The sequence below is a fragment of the Schistocerca piceifrons genome, chromosome 7, assembly GCF_021461385.2.
Source record: "Schistocerca piceifrons isolate TAMUIC-IGC-003096 chromosome 7, iqSchPice1.1, whole genome shotgun sequence".
Taxonomy (NCBI): Eukaryota; Metazoa; Arthropoda; class Insecta; order Orthoptera; family Acrididae; genus Schistocerca; species Schistocerca piceifrons.
This window is the reverse complement of record NC_060144.1, coordinates 555,718,523-555,739,655: the sequence shown is the minus strand read 5'-3', so window position 1 is coordinate 555,739,655 and position 21,133 is coordinate 555,718,523. Positions and strand designations below refer to the sequence as shown.

The following is a 21,133-nucleotide window of genomic DNA, read 5'->3' as shown; positions in this document are numbered from 1 at the left end:
AATCCGCCACAGGAAGGGTGACAGAAGGGGGTTAAGTGACTGCTCCCCCAGCTAAATGATCAGCAAGCACATTACCTAGTATACCCACATGGCCATGGATGCAAAGGAAGTCAACAGAATGATCAGCGAGACTGTCACGGATGGCTGAGACCAAGGGATGGTGGGAAAAACAACAGTCAATAGCCTGAAGGCCACTCATTGAGTCCGTACATAACAAAATGCAGTTGAGTTAGGACTGTTCAATAAAGATAAAGGCCTGGGAAATTGCCATCAATACCGCAGTAAACACACCACATGCAGCTGGCAGGAGATGATTTTCCATGCCATCACAGAATGGGAAGGCATATCTCACATGATCAGCAGATTTAGAACCATTGATGCAAAAAACAACAGCATCCCGAAACTCCCATAAAATTCGGCGGAAAAAATAACAGAACACTATCAGGGGAACGGAATCCTTCGGACTTCGGCGGATATCCATCCGAATCTGGGGCCGAGGAACTAACCAAGGGGGGCAAGGGGGGGGGGGGGGGGGTTGATGGAGAGGGAACATGGGAGACAGGACAAAGAAGGAAGCTGAAAATCATGGCGAAGAGATGCAAGGTGGAGCCCAACCGGTAAACCTGCCCAAGGGTGGGAATCAGGTGGGTTACGTCCTTGGTCTGGGAAGAGGATAGAATAGGAAGGTCGAGTGGGACAGGAATGGACAGCGACTGCATAAGAAACCAGAAGCTGGGACCGCCGAACAGAAAGGGTGGGGGGGAGGGGGGAATCCCAGCTTCAACCAGAAGACTATCAACAGAGCTAGTACTTAAGGCATAGGTGGCCAAACGGATACCACAATGGTGGACCAGATCCAGGAGGCGCAGTGTGGAAGGAGCACCAAGGAAGAGAAGGACATTGAGTTTATGGGAACATCCTATCTTCAGAAGTCTGATATGAGGCAGCCAAGTGAGCTTGTTGTCGAAAAGAAGGCACAGGAAATGAAACTGTGGAACCACAGGTAATTATTGTGCATCGAGGTAAAGTTCTGGATCGGGGTGGACTGTAGTACAGTGACAGAAGTGGACCACCCGCGATTTTAAAGGAGAGAATTTAAACCCATGTGTGAGGGTCAATGCAGAGGCACCCTGTATAGCACCCTGGAGCTGCTGCTCTGCAGAGGCCATCGAAGAGGAACTAACCCAAATGCAGAATCATCCACATACAGATAAAAGAAGAGGCCATCGAAGAGGAACTAACCCAAATGCAGAATCATCCACATACAGAGAAGGGGTGATCAAAGTACCGATGGAGGCCACAAGTCCATCTATAGCAATGAGGAAAAGAAGTACACTCAAGACGGAACCCTGTGGGATGCCATTCTTCTCGGCCCGTGGAGAACTAAAAACAGTACCAACCCGAACCCAGAACAACTGATGGAACAGGAACTGGCAGATAAAAATTGGGAGTGGGCCCCGAAGAGCCCACTCATGAAGTGCAAGTAAGATATGATGGCACCAAGCCATATCATAGGCTTTGCGAAGGTCAAAAAATACTGGAACCAAATGGCGGCACTGGGGAAAAGCCTGCCGAACTGCAGATTCCAATCGAAGTAAATGATCAATCGGAGACCGTCCCTCTCGGAAGCCACACTGGCAAGGGGCCAAGAGATCCTAAGATTCAAGGACCCAATTGAGCCAACGGGCTACCAGTCGTTCAAGTATCATGCAAACAACATTTGTCAGACGAATTGGCTGATAGCTTTAAAAAAAACAGGAGTTTCTTACCAGGCTTAAGAACAGGAACCACGATGCTATCCCTCCATTGAGTACGAAGTCACCCTGGAGCCAAATACGGTTAAGCACCCAGAGAAGATGTTGTCGTTGTGGAGCACTGAGATGTTTAAGCAATTGGTTATGAATGGAGTCTGGCCCAGGAGCCCTATCATGAGAAGAAGGAAATGCAGAAAGAAGTCCCATTCAGTAAAAGGTTTGTTGTAAGATTCTGACTGACAAGGGGCAAAACATAAGGCAGAAGCTTCAGCCCGCTGTTTCTGGTGGAAGAAAACAGCCATATAGGAGGTTGATGCTGATGCTGTTGCAAAATGCATCACAAGATGTTCTGCGAGAATCAACACGTCCGTCCAGAGCACATCCAGGATGGCAAGGCCCAGGAGGGTAGACTGCCGATGGCAACCTTAGAGAGAGCGATGTGTAGCCTATACCCGTGACATAGGGACAGTAGAACCGTGGGAAGAAACAAACCATTCCCAACACACCCGTTTGCTCCATTTGATTAAGTAACAGGCATTGGCGCGAAGGCATTTAAAGGTAACAAGATTGGCAGTGGACGGATGCCTCTTAAGGTGTTACAAAGCTCGATGGTGATCACGGAATACAGTGGCATTGGCTGTACTCCACTACGGGACTTGCTGGCGGTGAAATGGTCCAAATGAGCATGGGATAGCAAGGCTAGCAGCACTAACAATTGCATCAGACACGTCACATAGGACGTAATCAATACAACGCGAAAAAACAAGCTGTGCAGTATATAGAGGCCAATTGGCGCGTTGGAAAGACCAACGAATTAACCTGTCCATCGGGGAGTGAGAGAATCAACAGGAAGTGGTCACTATCGCAAAGGTCATCATGTGGGGACCAGTGTAATGACAGGAGGAGGGAGAGAGAAGAAAGAGAAAGATCAATGGCAGAAAAGGTCCCATGACCGGCACTGAAATGGGTAGGGGAGCCATCATTAAGGAGGCACAAGTCGTGGTCCACAAGAAAGTGGTCTATGAGAAGTCCCTGACTAGATGGAATGCACTGCCCCACAAGGGATGATGAGCATTAAAATCCCCGAGGAGGAGGAAGGGAGGAGGAAGTTGCTGAAGAAGGGCAGTGAAGGCAGCAGATGTAAGAGTCCTGTCAGGAGGGAGATGAAGATTGCGAACTATGACCCCAGAGTCCAGGTGGACCCTAACAGCAACTGCTTTCAATGTAATTTGATAGCAATGTTAGCAATGTCCGTACAGACCAATGTACAAATGCCGCCGGAGGCCCACAGGGGGCCTCTATTTCAACAGAAAGCACGGAAACCATGGAGGGTCAGTGAGTGATCATCAGTAAAATGAGATTCCTGTGGAACCACTCAAGCTGCAGAGTGAAACGAAATAAGGGATTTCAACTCCAGAAAGTGACAGTAATATTCATTACAATTCCACTGCATAACCACAGAATGATGATTCAAATGCAGGGTGAACAGGCTAAAGCCAGTCATGCCGCAGGTCACCATCCATTACCAACAAGGAGGGGGTGACATCCATGAACAGCAGGTCAGTCAGGTTGCAAAGCTGGGGACGGGACCCCTAGCGACACGAGAGGCTCCTTGTCCCAGGACTTATGTTTCTTCTTCTTTTCTGTTTGAGATTGAGGAGGGCCGTGCTGCATAAAGGAACCAGCTGCAGCAAGATCGGGAACAGAAAGAGAGCGGGCAACCTGGGGGCCAAACGGACCGTGGTTCTCGTGGTCGTTGTGTTGCAGCAGACCTTTGGCCTTGAAGGTGCTGGGAAAGGGGGTCCTGGGGAGGGGTACCCTTGACCAGCAGACACCGAAGAAGTGAGACACTTCTCTAGCTGGGGAGGGGGGAACTGCAGGGGAGAGGGGGAAGAGAGGGGTTTGGCACTGGGGGGGAGAAAGGGGTGAAGATGTAACTATAGCATAGCTAGACGTCATTGATACAGGATGAAGACATGCATATTTCAGTGTAGGTTAGACGATTGAGGGACTTATACGCCTGTATCTTCTTTTCCTTCTTATAAGCCGGGCAATTCGGTGAACATGGAGAAGGACTGCCATGACAATTAACACACACAGGAGGGGAACACAGGAACTCCCCTCATGGAGTGGACATCCACAGTCACAACAGAGAGGGGTCTACGAACAGTGGGAAGAAATGTCTCCAAAATGCAAGCACTTAAAACATCTCATAGGTGGTGGGATGTACGGCTTCACAGCACATCAATAAACCATAATCTTGACCTTCTCAGGGAGAGTATCCCCTTCAAACACCAGGATAAAGGCATCAATATCACTGTGATTGTCCTTCGGGCCCTTCTGAACACACCAAAGTAAGTGAACAGCCCGTCGTCCTAGACTATCCCTAAGTTCCTCATCTGTTTGAAGGACGAGGTCCCTGTGAAAAATTACGTCTTGAACCACATTCAAAGACTGGTGTGGGGGGGGGGGGGGAGTGGGGGAGTGGGGGGGGGGGGTAATGGACACAGGAATTTTGCCAAGATGGTCACAGGCACGTAGGGCTGCAGACTGAGCAGCTGAATCAGTTTTGATCAACAACGAACCCGACCGCATCTTGCTCAGAGTGTCCACTTTGCCAAACTGGTCTTCAATGTGTTCCACAAAAATAAAGGTTTGGTATTGGTGAAAGTATCCCCATCACTCCTGGTGCAAACCAGATAGCGGAGGAAAGGTTTCGCCCTTAGCCGATGAGCCTGACCCTCCTCCTAGTGCGTAGCCATGGAAGGGAAGGCCGAAGGGGCAGAAGAAGCAGCACTAAAAGAATCATTTCCATTCAAAGAGACAGCTGTAGAAGAATGGCTAGAGTTCTGAACCCATATACATTTCATTTGCATAGCGTCCGCCATGATACCACCCACTCTGATCAGGGGCTCTCCCCACGGGTGACAGCCAGCCATAGCAAGGGCCATCTGGCACAGCGGCCATTGCTGTGAGTTCCGATGTTCCAGGATGACAAGCAACCACTCCTAGGCTTACATGAGGTGGTCACAGCTCAGGTATCAGAAGCACGATCTCTGTGTTTTCAAGAGGCTCAACCAAAAGGGTACATAGGGACCCAACCACACAGGCTGGCTACCATGCTGGCTATGTACCCTAGCATCAGACAATGATGTGAAGAAAAATATGGAAGGAACTAAGAGGGCACATGCTGGAGACACTAGGTAAGTTGCTCTTCACCAAATGGCTCACATTACGGAATAGAAATTTAGTAATGGAGAGCAAACCCTAGAGGGGGACCAGAGAGTGCCAAAAGGATGAGGTAATCATGGAACAAAACCAAATCACAAAGCCAACATAACCAGGAGGGTAGTGGGGCCAACATAAACTAGGACTAGGGAGAGGAGGAAGGACAGGAAAGGAGGGGAAGGGAAAAGAAATGCAGCCTGGGGAAGGAAGGAAGGCTGCAATATCTTGGGGTCTCATGATTGCCACGCATGTACTCACGAAAGGACCGTGAGCCCCTTACGGAGTCTGTGTCCTCGGTGGCTCAGTCGGATGGAGTATCTGCCATGTAAGCAGGAGATCCCGGGTTTGAGTCCCAGTCGGGGCACACATTTTCAACTGTCCCTGCTTATACCTAACAATGCCTGTAAGCAGCTAAAGGTCTGGATTTCACTATAATTTCATTCTTCGAGAGCTGCAAGATCACCAATGGCATCTATTCTTTCAGACATGTCCGAAAGAACAGAAACCATCATCATGTATGTGGTGACGGTTGTGGTGATATTAAGGCAAAGAAGATTGCTGAGCAATGCAGACGAGAGGAGGCATGGAGCCTCTGTGCTTTGTACAAGCAGTTGAGAGAGAGAGAGAGAGAGAGAGAGAGAGAGAGAGAGAGAGAGAGAAAGAAAGAGAGAGAGAGAGAGAGAGATATGAGGGGGGGAGGGGGGGGGGCTTTTTGTAATTTGTGGTAAGAAATAAATTTTTAACTTTAAATACTTGGGTGCAATTGTCACTGGTGTTCGCTCCCAGTAAATATAGGAAAACCTCTACACTGGCAATGACTACAGCAATGGATGCCAAGTTAATTGCAAAATACTGTCTTGCACCACTTTATTGCACTTCATTAACTTTTTTTTTTGCTCCAAACTCATCAAAACAAGACACACTGACTGTGACTCAACAACTACCACAATTGGAGTTTTTATTAGTGAACTTACATGCCAACCCCTTGTCGACCAGCATTAAGGGCAATCCAAGTCCAGTTTTTGTGCAAACGGATATTGTGCCAACAGTATCTTCAGTGTCTACTGTGCCACAATCACCAATATTTGATGCACGTGCTTTACAGCACAACCACTGTGCAATGCTGACACTGTATTCCCAACTCTACTTGCACTGTGAATGACGGCTTAGTTATCGGTCATACTTAACTATCTGGCTCAGCAAGTACAACTGTTATCAGACTTCACATCACATCAATATTTTGAACATGGCTGCACTTCAACAACAGTTACAGAATAACAGATAAAAATGATAGCCAACCTGTTGCAAAACCACCATTTATTGCAATGGGTTAGCTACCTTATTCACCTGCTTCACAGGAGAGTGTAGAGCTGTATCACATCCTAAACTCCCGTCTTTCACGTCTGATCAAGTGACATTATGGTTTGCCATGGCAATGTGCATATTCGTTTTGTTAGGTATTGTAAACAATGACTCAAAATTTGTAATGTTGATCTCCTTTTTGCAGAACACACAGAATTAATCAGTGACGTTACCTTATCCCTCTGGCACATAATAAGTAAGATGCTGCAAAAGCAGCATTGCTACAATGGATTGTTCACACCCTTGGGCAGCAAGTGCGACAGGTGACCTACAACCTGCAGCTCAGAGGGATCTCCTCCGTAGCTACGATGCTGTTTATGTTTGCTGATGGACTCCATGTTAATGCCATATCCAGCCTGCTGGGCATTACAGATCATCAAACTTCCGCCTCTACAGCTCACAATGACTGCGCATGTGTTGGAAGACACCACACATAAGAGACAGACCCTAGTGGACAGATTGCATTCACTGGTAAGCACATGCAGCACAGCAACCTGGACACACCTGTCGCTGTCACCTGGTCGGCCAGCATGAAAGCCAAACCATCTCAACATCACCAGACTTCACGTGAAGCTAACATCATGGGCCCCTCTACAAGCACCAAATTGCAGACTGTGCACAGAACGTCATTGTCCACAGTAAATGCTGTGCCAGCTGATCTTACCTCCCCCGGGCTACAACACTGGTTGTACCATGTGCAGTACGGTGTAGCCACCTGAAACTGTTGGCAACCTTGCTCATACCCAAGTGACTATCATCAGCTGCAACTGGCGCACCAGTTCATGTCGTAACACCTAGACGTCTCTCTTGTACCACAGTTATTTCTCACTAAAGATCTCTATATCTATCTAGGACCATTCCACAGACATGCACTTTCTTATCAAGACAGTGTCATATGCACACCGCACCTCACCTAATGTTTGAACCACATGCTGAAAACCTCTGACTACAACTACATGCAGCTAACAGTGCCAGCATCTGCTAGCATGGCACTGTGGAGCTAGCCAGACAAGATAAGGATGAGCTACGTCACAGTTGGACATTTTACTTAACTGATATGTCTGAACCAATGAAAGGAGTCAGCTTTCTTCACAAATTCAGCCTCTCATCTTACCTGGTGCTTTATTCCATCATGTCACATGACAATCCGTCCTGGGGTTTTTTGCCCCAATCTCACAAGGACCGTGAACTAATGCTCATGCTCATCTGTGATCTACGTCACAACCTTGGCCAACACTGGCCCATTTCTACACGAGTGTTTTACAACCATACAAACGATCAACACAATCCAAGAACGACTCCACCAGATGTACATCAATTTAGTAACTTTGCAGTGCCACCGACGACCTGCTTCGGCAAATAAATGAAATGTCCCTTGCACTTGTGTATGCAAGTGACCAGCTCTGAGAAATGTCCTACACCACAGTGGCATCAGAACATGAAGCCACACCTTCACTGGACAGTCACATCCCACAGCTGCATCCAGTCGACATCATAACACATCGTAACACACCATAACACACTGTGTCTAGCCAACACTCTAAACAGGTCAACCACAGCACTATCTGCCTCGCAACCTGTACTTTGACAATTGAATTAGACTCCTTGCCCAACTCACGACGAGTTAAGACTCTACCAATACACTATTAGAAATGGCACAATGCACTGCATCAACATGACCTCTGGTTCATCCACTCGCCACAAGGTATGACACCTCGCACCAGCTCATCCCCAGGTAGCTTAGATAGCAACAGATGAAATGTTGCAAGCAGGCATAGTCCATCCATTGAACAGCACTTAGGAATTTCCCGTAAAATTAGAAAAAAAAGTTAGTTCCACGAGACTATGCAGACTACAGGTTTCTTAATTCTTGCATGTTCCACAACAATTATCCCATCATACCCATCATAAACATTCAAGATTTCACACATTCACTTGTGGGAGCTTGATTTTTAGTGTGACTGACAAAGCCTATTATCAAATTCCCATGTATCCAAATGACATAAGTAAAACACGGATTATTACACCCTTCGGCTTATTTGGGTTCTTAGCAATATTGTATGGACTGAAAAACGCGGCACAGACATGGCAGTGTTTTAGCAATGGAGTACTTTTCAAGACTGATTGCCAACACATGTATCTCGACGCCTTTTTAATTTTCTCTACCAATCCCCACAGTCGCAAACGTCACCTCAAACTCATTCTCACTACCCTCCATGACGCAGGTGTGACAACCAATGAAGACAAATTGCAATTGCAGAAGCATGAAGTTACATTCCTTGGACACAATCAACAAAAAGAGAATCAAACCAACTCCAGACGGGGCCAATTTCATCCGTCATCTGCCACTATTACAAACTTACCACAACCTTCACCAGTTCTCGGGTATCCTGAATTTTTAACAATGATACTTACCTCATCTTGTGGAAATTCAGGCACCTCTGACAAACACACTGGCAAGCCTTCATACACAAGTGAAACAAAAATATGTACAGATGGCAAACATACAAATAACATTCAACTGCTCTAAGGACTGCCTTGCAACAGTAGTCTCACTGGCACATCCTTTACCAGGTGCTAAAAGCGCTGGCCGTATTTTACGGACTATAAGACACTAAGGACTATAAGGTGCACCCTAATTTTAAACATTTTTTAAAAACTTAAAATTTCTGCCATTTTTATTATTAGATTGCAAAGACAGACTAAAAAAAAATTCTTAGTTTATAAAACTAGACAGACCTTTAAAATACCTGAAAATTGTCATCTGAACTTTCTTCTCCTTCTTCCTCTTCATCATTAATGATTATCCTCTTAATATATTATAAGATGGTCTTCACTGCCATGAAGAGTGTTACTTATGCCACACTTCTTGATTTAACGATGTCTTCTCTCACTCTAGACCATGACACTTTTATCCACTGACACACGTGTTTGTAGGTCATTTTAAAGCTCCCTTCAGCATCAATTTTTGTTGAGTTTAATTCACCACCCACTTGTTCCATTCTTCTCTCATACACACATTAAATGGTTTATTTATTGAGACTTTAAAACACTGCAATCATGAAGTAAGTTCTCCTGGATTAACAGCAAGCTCTGTATTTCCCTGTCTCAGTTTCTCTTTCACAGAATTTTTCAAATGACTGCTAAACTGATCTAGCACAAGAAGTGACTTCTTCTTCAATGAAGAACCGTTCCTTCTCTCTCACAATCTGTTAACCCATACTTTCATACCTGCTTCATCCATCCAACCCCTGTCATGTACATGAACATGACCATCTGGCAGTATTTCAGAAGGTTTTGGCATTGTTTTGCACTTAAAAATGATTATTGGATTAAGTTTAGTACTTTCAGCACAACATGAAAGGAAAACAGTGTAGTGCACTTCTTTATGTCAAATTTTTTTTATAGTTACAGTTTTAGCACCTTTCATGGCAACACTTCTGTTAACTCTGCATATCAAATACCTGAGGAGTTTCATCCATTTTTGCTATTTGGCTTAGTTCCACATTGGTTTTCTTTCAATGTTGAATAATAATGCAATGGGAAGATAATATTCTCTCTTCATACTCTTGTGGCATTTTCTGAGATACTTTGGTTTTGTCACCAATGAACTCCACCCTTGACGTTGTAAGTTCCACTGTAGTGTTAGCTTACAAGCTTGTATTTAAAACATTTTTGTATTAATTCCAATGTCCTTGAATCCATTTCAATACTTCATCATATAGTTTTGGCCATTTTGCATTTAGTCCTATATTTGCACATTTAGTTTTCCTCAGTTTTTCAGTTCTTCTTTACCAGCCTGCCGATCATGGGGGAGGGCCGATGGGGGGGGGGGGGAGGGCCGACGGGGGGGGGGGAGGGCCGACGGGGGGGGGGGGAGGGCCGATGGGGGGGGGAGGGCCGATGGGGGGGGGAGGGCCGATGGGGGGGGGAGGGCCGATGGGGGGGGGAGGGCCGATGGGGGGGGGGAGGGCCGATGGGGGGGGGAGGGCCGATGGGGGGGGAGGGCCGATGGGGGGGGAGGGCCGATGGGGGGGAGGGCCGATGGGGGGGAGGGCCGATGGGGGGGAGGGCCGATGGGGGGGAGGGCCGATGGGGGGGAGGGCCGATGGGGGGGAGGGCCGATGGGGGGGGAGGGCCGATGGGGGGGGAGGGCCGATGGGGGGGAGGGCCGATGGGGGGGAGGGCCGATGGGGGGGAGGGCCGATGGGGGGGAGGGCCGATGGGGGGGGAGGGCCGATGGGGGGGAGGGCCGATGGGGGGGAGGGCCGATGGGGGGGAGGGCCGATGGGGGGGAGGGCCGATGGGGGGGAGGGCCGATGGGGGGGAGGGCCGATGGGGGGCTAGAGAGGGTGTTGGTGCTAGGGTACCAGCTATCCGTAATCTAAGAAATTTATCTTCCTTGCTATGCTGCTGTGTACTTTTAAAGGTATCTTCTATTTGCTGAGAAGTGATCTAACCTCATATACATACAATTTTTAAAGTTACTTATTAGTATAATTGCAAATCAGATCACTCAACACATTTTTTGAGTTAGTGAACAGTTCTGAAATGTAGCTTTACATCAGAGTACGAGTAGTAATGAAGCGTCCTTAGAGATTAAAACTGACCAGTGGATAAGGAATCAAAGTACTCTATTCCTAGCACAAAAGTTCTGATTCAAGTTATGCTCAATTACAAATTTTTAAGCAGTCAGGAAGTTTCACTGCAGCAATAGTCACCATTTCTCAAGAAGCTGTTCTATGTACAATATGCATATAATAACAATCATAAAAATAAAAAATATCAAATTTCTGTAGTACACACCTGATTGAGTTGATTATTTGGAGTAGTGTACTCTGCTGTCAGGTACAGGAATAGCTGCTTCACATTCCAGTTGAACAGGTCTGTCAAGTTTAATTATTATTAAAGAAAACATCAGTTCCCCATTGCAAAATTTTTATAACAAATACAACAATAAACACAAATGCACAGCTCAAATACCAAGTACATAATAACTAAGTTTGTTTCAAAAATGTTTCAGAAGCAGAACACTAACAGTCAGACGTGTGGATAAAAGCTCAGTAGTTTGGTCTACAACCTGAGCAGTTGGTCTAAATAATGTGAAATGCTGCACATCAGAATGGTTGAGACAGGACATGAGTATACCAGCTACAGAAATAATAAGTAACAAGAACGTGGCACAATGGAAGTGCCAAACAATTATGAACCTGATTTTGATAAATGTAGGGTGTGAGCTTTCTTTCTTTCTTTAAAAAAGAAATCATGTACGAAAATTTCAAGTCCACCTTTCTCTTCAGTATTTATTCAGAATCTCAGTTTTAGTTGACTTTTAACTCTTTAACATTAAGTGCAAATTACACTGTTGCCAATAAGCAAACTTCAAATAAGACAGCATTCCTAGCTATTTGAACAACAGTCTCTTGTCTGGGATGGGAGAAGAGGGGAGGGATAGAGGAGAGAAGAAAAGATGAAAGATTCAAATTAAACAACTCATCAATGAGATCATATTAGTCAAAGCACAAGCACAACATGGAGAAAGACACTTGCCATACCCTTTCAACCGAATCATCCCAGCATCTGCCTGAAGAAATTTAAGGAAATCCAGGAAAACCGCAATTGAATATAGATCATCCATATTATTCTTAGAGAATGTTCATCCTGCCTGTTCAGAAATAGAAAAGATCAACACGATGTTTTCTTCTAAACTGCAGGAGCATCCGTGGTAAGGTTTCAGAATTAGTATCATTTATTAAAGGTAATAATGACCAGATAGTATTAGGATCAGAACGCCAGTTGAAACTGGATGTGAATAGCAATGAAATCCTTAATTTGGATTGGAATATATATTGCAAGGATAGGTTAGAAGCCAACGGTGGCCAAGTATTTATTGCTGTTAAGATTTCGATAATATCTGGAGCGGTTATTAGGGATTCCAAATGTAACAAAGTTTAATTTAAGTATGACAGAAAGATCAACGATGGTAACTGAATGCTTTCATAGACCACCTGCATCAAGAGCTGTAGTAGCAAAGCACTTTAGAGAGAACTTGCAGTTATTGCGAGTTAGTTCCCTGGTTACGCTATTGTAAAAGGGAAACAAATAAATTTGCCAGCTGTACAGTGGGATTCAAGTGATCAAAACTGTTGCCAGAGACAGGGATTCGTTTGAGATTATTCTGAATGTGCTGCCTGAAAATTACTTTGGACTGACATGTGAGGGCATTGTCTTACACTTCCTAGGAACAACTAGTTCCAAACTTTTCAGCATGCCCTAGATCTGCTCCTACAAAGAAGACATCAGCCCTAGGAATAGTCCACTTTTAAAGAATCGGTGTAGTTATCAGAAGAGACAGTGCCACATTCTGATCTTCACTTAAGTCCTGTAATTGGCCATCTAATCCATTCAAAATCTCCTGCAAACATCCCTGTATATTTCCCATTTCATTCTTTAAAGTGAAAATACTGAATGTATTTTGATGTTAAATGAAACGAGTATAATTTTAGGGCTGAGTTGTTCAGCTGTATTGATATTTTGAAAGAATCTGAACTGTATCTGTCAAGGAGGTGTGCGTTCCAACCATAAATATTTGTGCCCTACAGTCTAAAATTTTACTGAAAGAATGCACAATGTTCCACAAAAGACAATCTCCACACTAAACTGAAATTGGTGGTTTGATACAATATTTCTGCTTGTATATAACACACTCAGCACACTGGCACCTATTCGGCAACATGCTGTGCTCATCTTTTACGAAACTACATTTCATTGCCTGCTCAACTATATGACAAGCTGTTATGTCTCATACACTCTCGATCTGAATGCGCAATCAGCAGTCTTAGTGCTGGGGCAACTGGGCAGAGAGAGAGAGAGAGAGAGAGAGAGAGAGAGAGAGATGTGTGTGGGAGTCTATCACTCAACTGCTTGTTGAAAATGGGTCTTAATTTGCAAACAGCAGCAGCTTTCATATATATAAAATGATAGGTAAAAACTGTTACAACAGAGGCCACATTCATAAAAATATTTAAGCATCTCCCTCATCAGCTAACAGCACTGACTGAATATTTTTACAAACCGTTTGAAAAAACTCAGGAAGGAAGATCAGGTTTCAATGTTCTACCAACAATGAGACCATTAGAGATGGAACACTTTCCTACCTCTAGAATGGAAAAAAAGAGAACTGCACTCTCCCTTTAATGAATATTACTTTTGCCTAGAAAGAAGAGAAATACACAACTATTAAAACTTACCAATCTGTCAATGGAAAGTCTGAAAAAACAGCAGAATTTTTTTTTCTTATGTAGATTAAGCCTTTAGATATCATGGGTTTTATTCCGAATACAAATAAGTAGCCAATTATAAACTACATTTTTTGTTCAATTAGCAATTCACTCACAGTATGTTGGTTTAAATATAATGTAAGAAACATGGAATTAACTAATGATTTAATCAAGTCATAGACAATTATCTGTAACTTTGTTCCAGTGGATGAACAGTGGTAGTCCACAGTACAGAGTAAGAGACAGGAATTTTCATTAAATCTGGGAACAACTCAAGTCATAGTAAACTCTCACACTTATTCAGAAACCATGTTGTACATGAAGCACAAAAAATTCAAGGGAGGGTCTACTATGTAACTTTGACCAAAAGCAGCTACTTTGGAAACAAAAGGCACTACTCTTGCTCCTAAAGTGCTGAAGTCTTTTCTTATCTAGTGCTATGCATTTATATAACATCCCTGATTTCGGAGACTACTATCAGCTGCGAAATAATTAAAGATCTCTTCAATGATTGTGGCCCACAGGTTCAGAGTCAAGGGGGAAGGATTGAATTGGAGACAGAGAATTCTGCGACAAGTTAGGCTGTTACTTCCTGGTCTTGCACCATAGGGTTAAGGGCTGTAAACCCAGGCAGCTGACTATGTGGGACTGCACACAAGGTTGGTATTTTTTTTTAAATTTTAATTATTATTTCTTTTCTTTCTCAGACGTTATGTCTGGTTAAAAATGGAAAGTGACGCGGACCTTGATCAAGCGTGACTTCCTTTTAACTGTACGGTATATGTTACATTGCATTTAGGAACTTTCGGGTAATTGAACATGTACCAATAATTACAGATTTCTGTAGTTGTATATATACGTTTGGATGTAGCGGTATTGCTTTGATGTACTGGTGGATATTGTGTGGTATGACTCCTGTAGTTGATAGTATAATTGGTATAATGTCAACTGTATCCTGATGCCACATGTCCTTGACTTCCTCAGCCAGTTGGATGTATTTTTCAATTTTTTCTCCCATTTTCTTCTGTATATTTGTTGTATTGGGTATGGATATTTTGATTAGTTGTGTTAATTTATTCTTTTTATTTATGAGTATGATGTCAGGTTTGTTATGTGGTGTTGTTTTATCTGTTATAATGGTTCTGTTCCAGTATAATTTGTATTCATCATTCTCAAGTACATTTTGTGGTGCATACTTGTATGCGGGAACTTCTTGTTTTATTAGTTTATGTTGTATGGAGAGTTGATGTATTATTTTTGCTACATTGTCATGTCTTCTGGTGTATTCTGTATTTGCTAGTATTGTACATCCGCTTGTGATGTGATCTACTGTTTCTATTTGTTGTTTGCAAAGTCTGCATTTATCCGTTGTGGTATTGGGATCTTTAATAATGTGCTTGCTGTAATATCTGGTGTTTATTGTTTGATCCTGTATTGCAATCATGAATCCTTCCGTCTCACTGTATATATTGCCTTTTCTTAACCATGTGTTGGATGCGTCTTGATCGATGTGTGGCTGTGCTAGATGATACGGGTGCGTGCCATGTAGTGTTTTCTTTTTCCAATTTACTTTCTTCTTATCTGTTGATGTTATGTGATCTCAAGTGTTGTAGAAGTGTTCATGAAATTGCAATGGTGTAGCTGATGTATTTATATGAGTAATTGCTTTGTGTATTTTGCTAGTTTCTGCTCGTTCTATAAAGAATTTTCTTAAATTGTCTACCTGTCCATAATGTAGGTTTTTTATGTCGATAAATCCCCTTCCTTTCTGCTTAATGTGAATCTTTCTGTTGCTGAATGTACGTGATGTATTCTATATTTGTGGCATTGTGATCGTATAAGTGTATTGAGTGCTTTTAGGTCTGTGTTACTCCATTTCACTACTCCAAATGAATTGGTCAATATTGGTATAGCATAAGTATTTATAGCTTTTGTCTTGTTTCTTGCTGTCAATTCTGTTTTCAGTATTTTTGTTAGTCTTTGTCTATATTTTTCTTTTAGTTCTTCTTTAATATTTGTATTATGTATTCCTATTTTTTGTCTGTACCCTAGATATTTATAGGCATCTGTTTTTTCCATCACTGCTATGCAGTCGCTGTGGTTATCCAATATGTAATCTTCTTGTTTAGTGTGTTTTCCCTTGACTATGCTATTTTTCTTACATTTGTCTGATCCAAAAGCCATATTTATATCATTGCTGAATACTTCTGTTATCTTTAGTAATTGGTTGAGTTGTTGTTTTGTTGCTGCCAGTAGTTTTAGATCATCCATGTATAGCAAATGTGTGATTTTGTGTTGGTATGTTCCACTAATATTGTATCTGTAATTTGTATTATTTAGCATGTTGGATAGTGGGTTCAGAGCAAGGCAGAACCAGAAAGGACTTAATGAGTCTCCTTGGTATATTCCACGCTTAATCTGTATTGGCTGTGATGTGATATTATTTGAATTTTTTTGGATATTAAGTGTGGTTTTCCAGTTTTTCATTGCTATGTTTAGGAACTGTATCAATTTAGGATGTACTTTGTATATTTCCAATATTTCTAGTAACCATGAGTGGGGTACACTATCAAAAGCTTTTTGGTAATCAATGTATGCGTAGTGTAGCGACCTTTGTTTAGTTTTAGCTTGATATGTCACCTCTGCATCTATTATCAGCTGCTCTTTACATTCTCGTGCTCCTTTGCAACAGCCTTTTTGTTCTTCATTTAGAATTTTGTTCTGTGTTGTATGTGTCATTAATTTCTGTGTAATGACTGAAGTTAATATTTTGTATATTGTTGGTAGGCATGTTATGGGACGATATTTAGCTGGGTTTGCTGTGTCTGCTTGGTCTTTAGGTTTCAGATAAATTATTCCATGTGTAAGTGTATCAGGGAATGTGTATGGGTCTGCAATGTAACTGTTAAATAATTTAGTTAGATGTGAATGTGTTGAGGTGAACTTCTTTAGCCAGAAATTTGCTATTTTATCTTTTGCAGGGGCTTTCCAATTGTGAGTAGAATTAATTGCTTGAGTGACTTCATGTTGCAAAATTATCACTTCAGGCATTTGTGGTATCATCTTGTATGTGTGTGTTTCTGCTTGTATCCACTGTGCATGACTTATGTTGTACCGGGTTTGACCATATGTTGCTCCAGAAGTGTTCCATGTCTGTTATGTTTGGTGGAGTGTCTATTCTAATGTGTGTGTTATCTATTGTCTGGTAAAATTTCTTTTGGTTTGTGTTGAATGTTTGGTTTTGTTTCGTTCTATTTTCACTTTTTTTGTATCTTCTAAGTCGTTTGGCCAATGCTTGTAATTTCTGCTTCTTTTCATCTAATTGCTCTACTGCTTCTTGTTGTGAGATTTTACCTAACCTTTTTCGTTTTTTGTCTGATATTTCATTTCTTTTAAATTGTGTTAGCTGTCCGATGTCTTTTCTCAGTTTTTCTATTCTGATCTGTAGCCTGTGTTGCCATGCTGGTTTTGTGGGTTTCTTCTGTGTGTTGGTTGGTTCTGATCTCTGCCTAGTGTGTATATTTAGTGGAGTGAGTGCTCCTATATAAATCAGTAGTTGTAACTCTTCCATAGTTGTATTTTCATTTATTTTGTTGTGTATGATTGTGTTAGTTGTTGTTTCGACTTGTAGGTTATTTGGTGGTCTATGCAAGAATGGTCTAATGTCTGTATTTGTGTCTTTGTATTCTATATATGTCAGCTGAAATTTTTCTTCTATATCTAACATGTGTGTCACTTCGGTGTTCTATTTGTGCTTGTTCTGGTGGCTGTCTTAAGATTTCATTTTCCTCCGATTGTTTAATTGATGCGTGTTGCTCTTTGTTTGTTTGCTCTGGGATGTTTGAGTCCATTACTGTATTTTCTTCTTCTTCTGATTGCACATTATTTTGTTCTAGTATTTGTTGTACTTGTTGTTTGATGTTTTCTAATTCTGACTGGGGTATCCTGTTATTTTTGATTATTACACGGATCTGATCAGCTAGTCGTTGTTCTGTTAAAAATTTTAATTCTGGGTATCTGGTAATAAATGTTGTGTATACTTGTGATCTGTATCCAGTTGTGTTGGTTCCTAAGTTTGTTGCTTGGTAATAACAGAACATGAGGTGTCGGTTAACTTCATCTGACCATCTCATCCTCTGTCTTTGTTTTCCTTCTAGAGTGGTTGCAGGAAGCATATCCTGCAAAACACCTCCATTTGGATTTAAATCATTTTCCGTGTGGCTAGCAGTGTCGTTACCATTGTGGACGGGCATAGGGTTCAAGCGTCGTCCCCGACCATGACAGCGCTTGTCCGAGGCTTCTTTAGTTCTGTCCTGAACCAACTAATCACACTAAAAGGGGGGTTATTATTATTATTATTAGTGGTTTGTTCTTTTCATCGCCTTTTACGACTGGCAGAACATACCAGAAGTCTATTCTTTTCCCGGGCCTCCACGGGTTTTTTTATTATTATTATTATCTTTTCTTCAGGTGGCTCTCCATCCAGTCCAGTTAACAACAGAAGAGTGTGTGTGTGGTTTGATGTTTTCGGGCGCTAAACAGCGAGCTGTAGAAGACCTAGAACTGTAAGTTTAGGAATGTCCCCAGAGGTGAGAGTATTAAAATCCTATTAGTTAACTGCCAAAGCACTCACTACAAAGTACCACAGTTTAAAGCTAGGTACAGAAAGCTGGTTGAAACCTGAAATTGATAACAGAGATTTTGGGGGAAATTTCAGTGTTTATCGAAAGGTTAGGCTAATGTGAAATGAAAGTGATGTATTTGTCACAGTAGATAAAGTCAAATTCATTGAGATCGAAAATAAAGATGCATGCGGGATTGTATGGGCAAGAGTCAGTATCAGAGGTGGGCACAGATGTTCCCTAATCATATTGTACTCACCGATGGAGACGTTAACCACCCAACAATCAATTGGGAAAAAATCATAGTTTTGTTAGTGGTGAGCATGATAAGACATCCTGTGAAACATTACTAAATGCCTTCTCTGGAAACTACCAAGAACAGATACTTCAGAAACTCTCTCATGATGGCAAAAAATAGACGTGACCTCGTTGAGGATGTGCAGACTGAAGCTGGCATCAGTGACCATGATGCGGTTGTTGCAAAACCAGGCGGTGTGGTCCTTCTGACACACTGACTCGCACACATGCATGGCAGTACTATCAGTGCATTATATAAGGCAGAGTTCAAAACGTCTTCATCAGTCTTCGATGGCTCACCTGAAGATGATTGGCAGGTGTCCAGTTGAAATACGATGGAATGACGTTTGCGATGACCGGCTGCAATACTGAAATCTCTTCAAACACTTAATTCACTGGGAAAATTTTAAATTTCACATCAAACACCTTTACGGGGAGGAGATGGCCTCACATGTAAGAAATTTCAACAAGCTACATGAGCACAAAACTTTTAAGTTTTTAATGAGATGTCGGGTCCATGGCATAATACCAAAGTTTGCCAGAGTGACATTTTCTTAAGATGGCCACTGCATGGAAGATAATGGAGAAGGCGAGCCATGCTATTGTGAAGGAGAGAATATTTTGTTGTAAAGGGTGACACAGAGAAAAGGGAACATTTTCACAATCCAATAAAATTGGAAGTGATTAAGGAAAGAAATTGCATTCAAAGTAATTGAAGCCTTACAACTTTGCCATTTACAAAATATTGATGGTATTCACCATTTTTTAAAAATTACTTCCTTTACATGGCATCCTCCTGTACGAATACATTCTTCAAATCTGCTGCTGAGATCCTCACTGACCGCTGCAACATCTCAGCTGGTATACTGTGAATTGTATCCCAAATTCTCTGTTTTTACTCATCCAAGGTTCTTGGTCGAGTTGTGCAGACTTTGCTCTTGAGGTAGCCCCACAAGGAAAAAAATCACAAACGGATAAATCTGGTGACCTAGGGGGCCGGACCATGGAATGTTACCGAATCTTAAGAGCACACAGTTGCCAAGCAATTCTCGCACATAGGCCATTGATTGCTGTGCAGTGTGTGATGTCGCTCTGTCCTGTTGAAACCAGGCTTCTTGAATGTTTGGAAAGTTGTTCAATGCAGGTGTAATGAAAGTTTGTAACATCTCCACATAACGATCGGCATTGATGGTTATTGTGTTTCCCCTGTTCATCTGCGAGAAAATACAGTCTGACAATCCCATGTGATAAAACACCACACCGTACTGTCACTTTACTAGCGTGTAAAGGGCACTCATGAATGTCATTAGGATTTGTGTTTGCCCAGTAGCAGTAGTTCTGTTTATTCACATAACCTGTGAGATCAAAATGTGCCTCATCTGACATCCAGAACTTGTTTAGAAATTCGACAATGTTTATTTTTATTATCATTTGTTGACAGAATCCCTATCATAGCAGGTAATCATTTTCCTTCAATTGCTGCACCATCTAGTTTGTGTGGATGAAATTTTAAATCAAGATGAAGAATTCTGCGAACACTCTACCGGGGACATTCCAATTACTACTGCTTCCTTATGAATTGAACGCCGTGGGCTCCGTAAGACAGACTTGCATACAACATCAATGTTCGCTGGAGAACGCACACTACTTGGTCATCCTGTTGGTTTCTTCTTGAGGGCAGATCCAGTCTCTTCGAAGTTATTAATCCAACATTTTATCATGTGTTTTGACGGAACAGCATCATGATGTCCTAAATTATAAAAATGTTGAAAAACTGTCTGCACCACTACCAAACTATTATTGTTTTGATAAAACATTTTTATAGCTACGGCATGCTGTTGTCCATTCCACTGATCCACGATTACTGAAATGGCGGACTGTTTACTTGCTAATTGTCACGAACCCGCAGTGCTGCCACCTGCCCAGGCTGCCACTACTCATTTCAAACTTTCCCATTATTCTGTGTCACCCTGTATGAGATGAAGGATTGGATGCCATTTCAGAACTGTTCCACCTACATCTGAAGATTGCAGCACTTCTTTCTCCTGTATCATGTGACTGGGTTGATGAAGTGACTTAAGCCAAGTTTGATTGGGTATGTAAGGACGCAAGTTCTTGGCAGGAATCAAAATTTGATCGCTTGGTGCCATAACAACCGTCACCACATGGAATAATTGCACAATGTTCCATTGTTAACTTCAGCGAGAAGAATTTGGACGATGCAACATTGTCTGATTTGGATAAAGGACTTAGTTTAGCACCTACAGCAATTGCAGTGCCTCTGATAAGTTTCATGAGTGGTGTTGAAGAAGCTGTACAATGCTTTCCTACGGACGCTGCCAAAGAAACAAGAAAGGAAACCTGCCAAGCTCTATTGAAAGATCCTCTTCAATGCAGCAATATAACCTCTGAAGAAAATGCTGCGCTACAAAATCTCAGAGGATTCAGACATAGGGGTGCTGAAGGCCAATAAAGGTAACTCAACTGTTCTGTTCCCTCAAAGTTTGTATTTGGAGAAGATGTATGGTCTGTCAGTGGTACAATATACAGGAAGATTGATCATGACCCTACAGCACGTGTGCAATGGAAG

The 21,133-nt window shown here is 42.4% G+C and overlaps 1 protein-coding gene across 1 annotated transcript in view; it reads right to left on the bottom strand.

Moving 5' to 3' along the window:
- LOC124804626 (signal peptidase complex subunit 3) overlaps positions 1 to 21,133 on the bottom strand; it is a 61,347-nt gene that overhangs the window by 13,993 nt on the left and 26,221 nt on the right. The window contains exon 3 of the mRNA XM_047264830.1: positions 11,151 to 11,239. Coding sequence (XP_047120786.1) covers positions 11,151 to 11,239 — 89 coding nt within the window. The remainder of the gene's footprint in view (positions 1 to 11,150; positions 11,240 to 21,133) is intronic.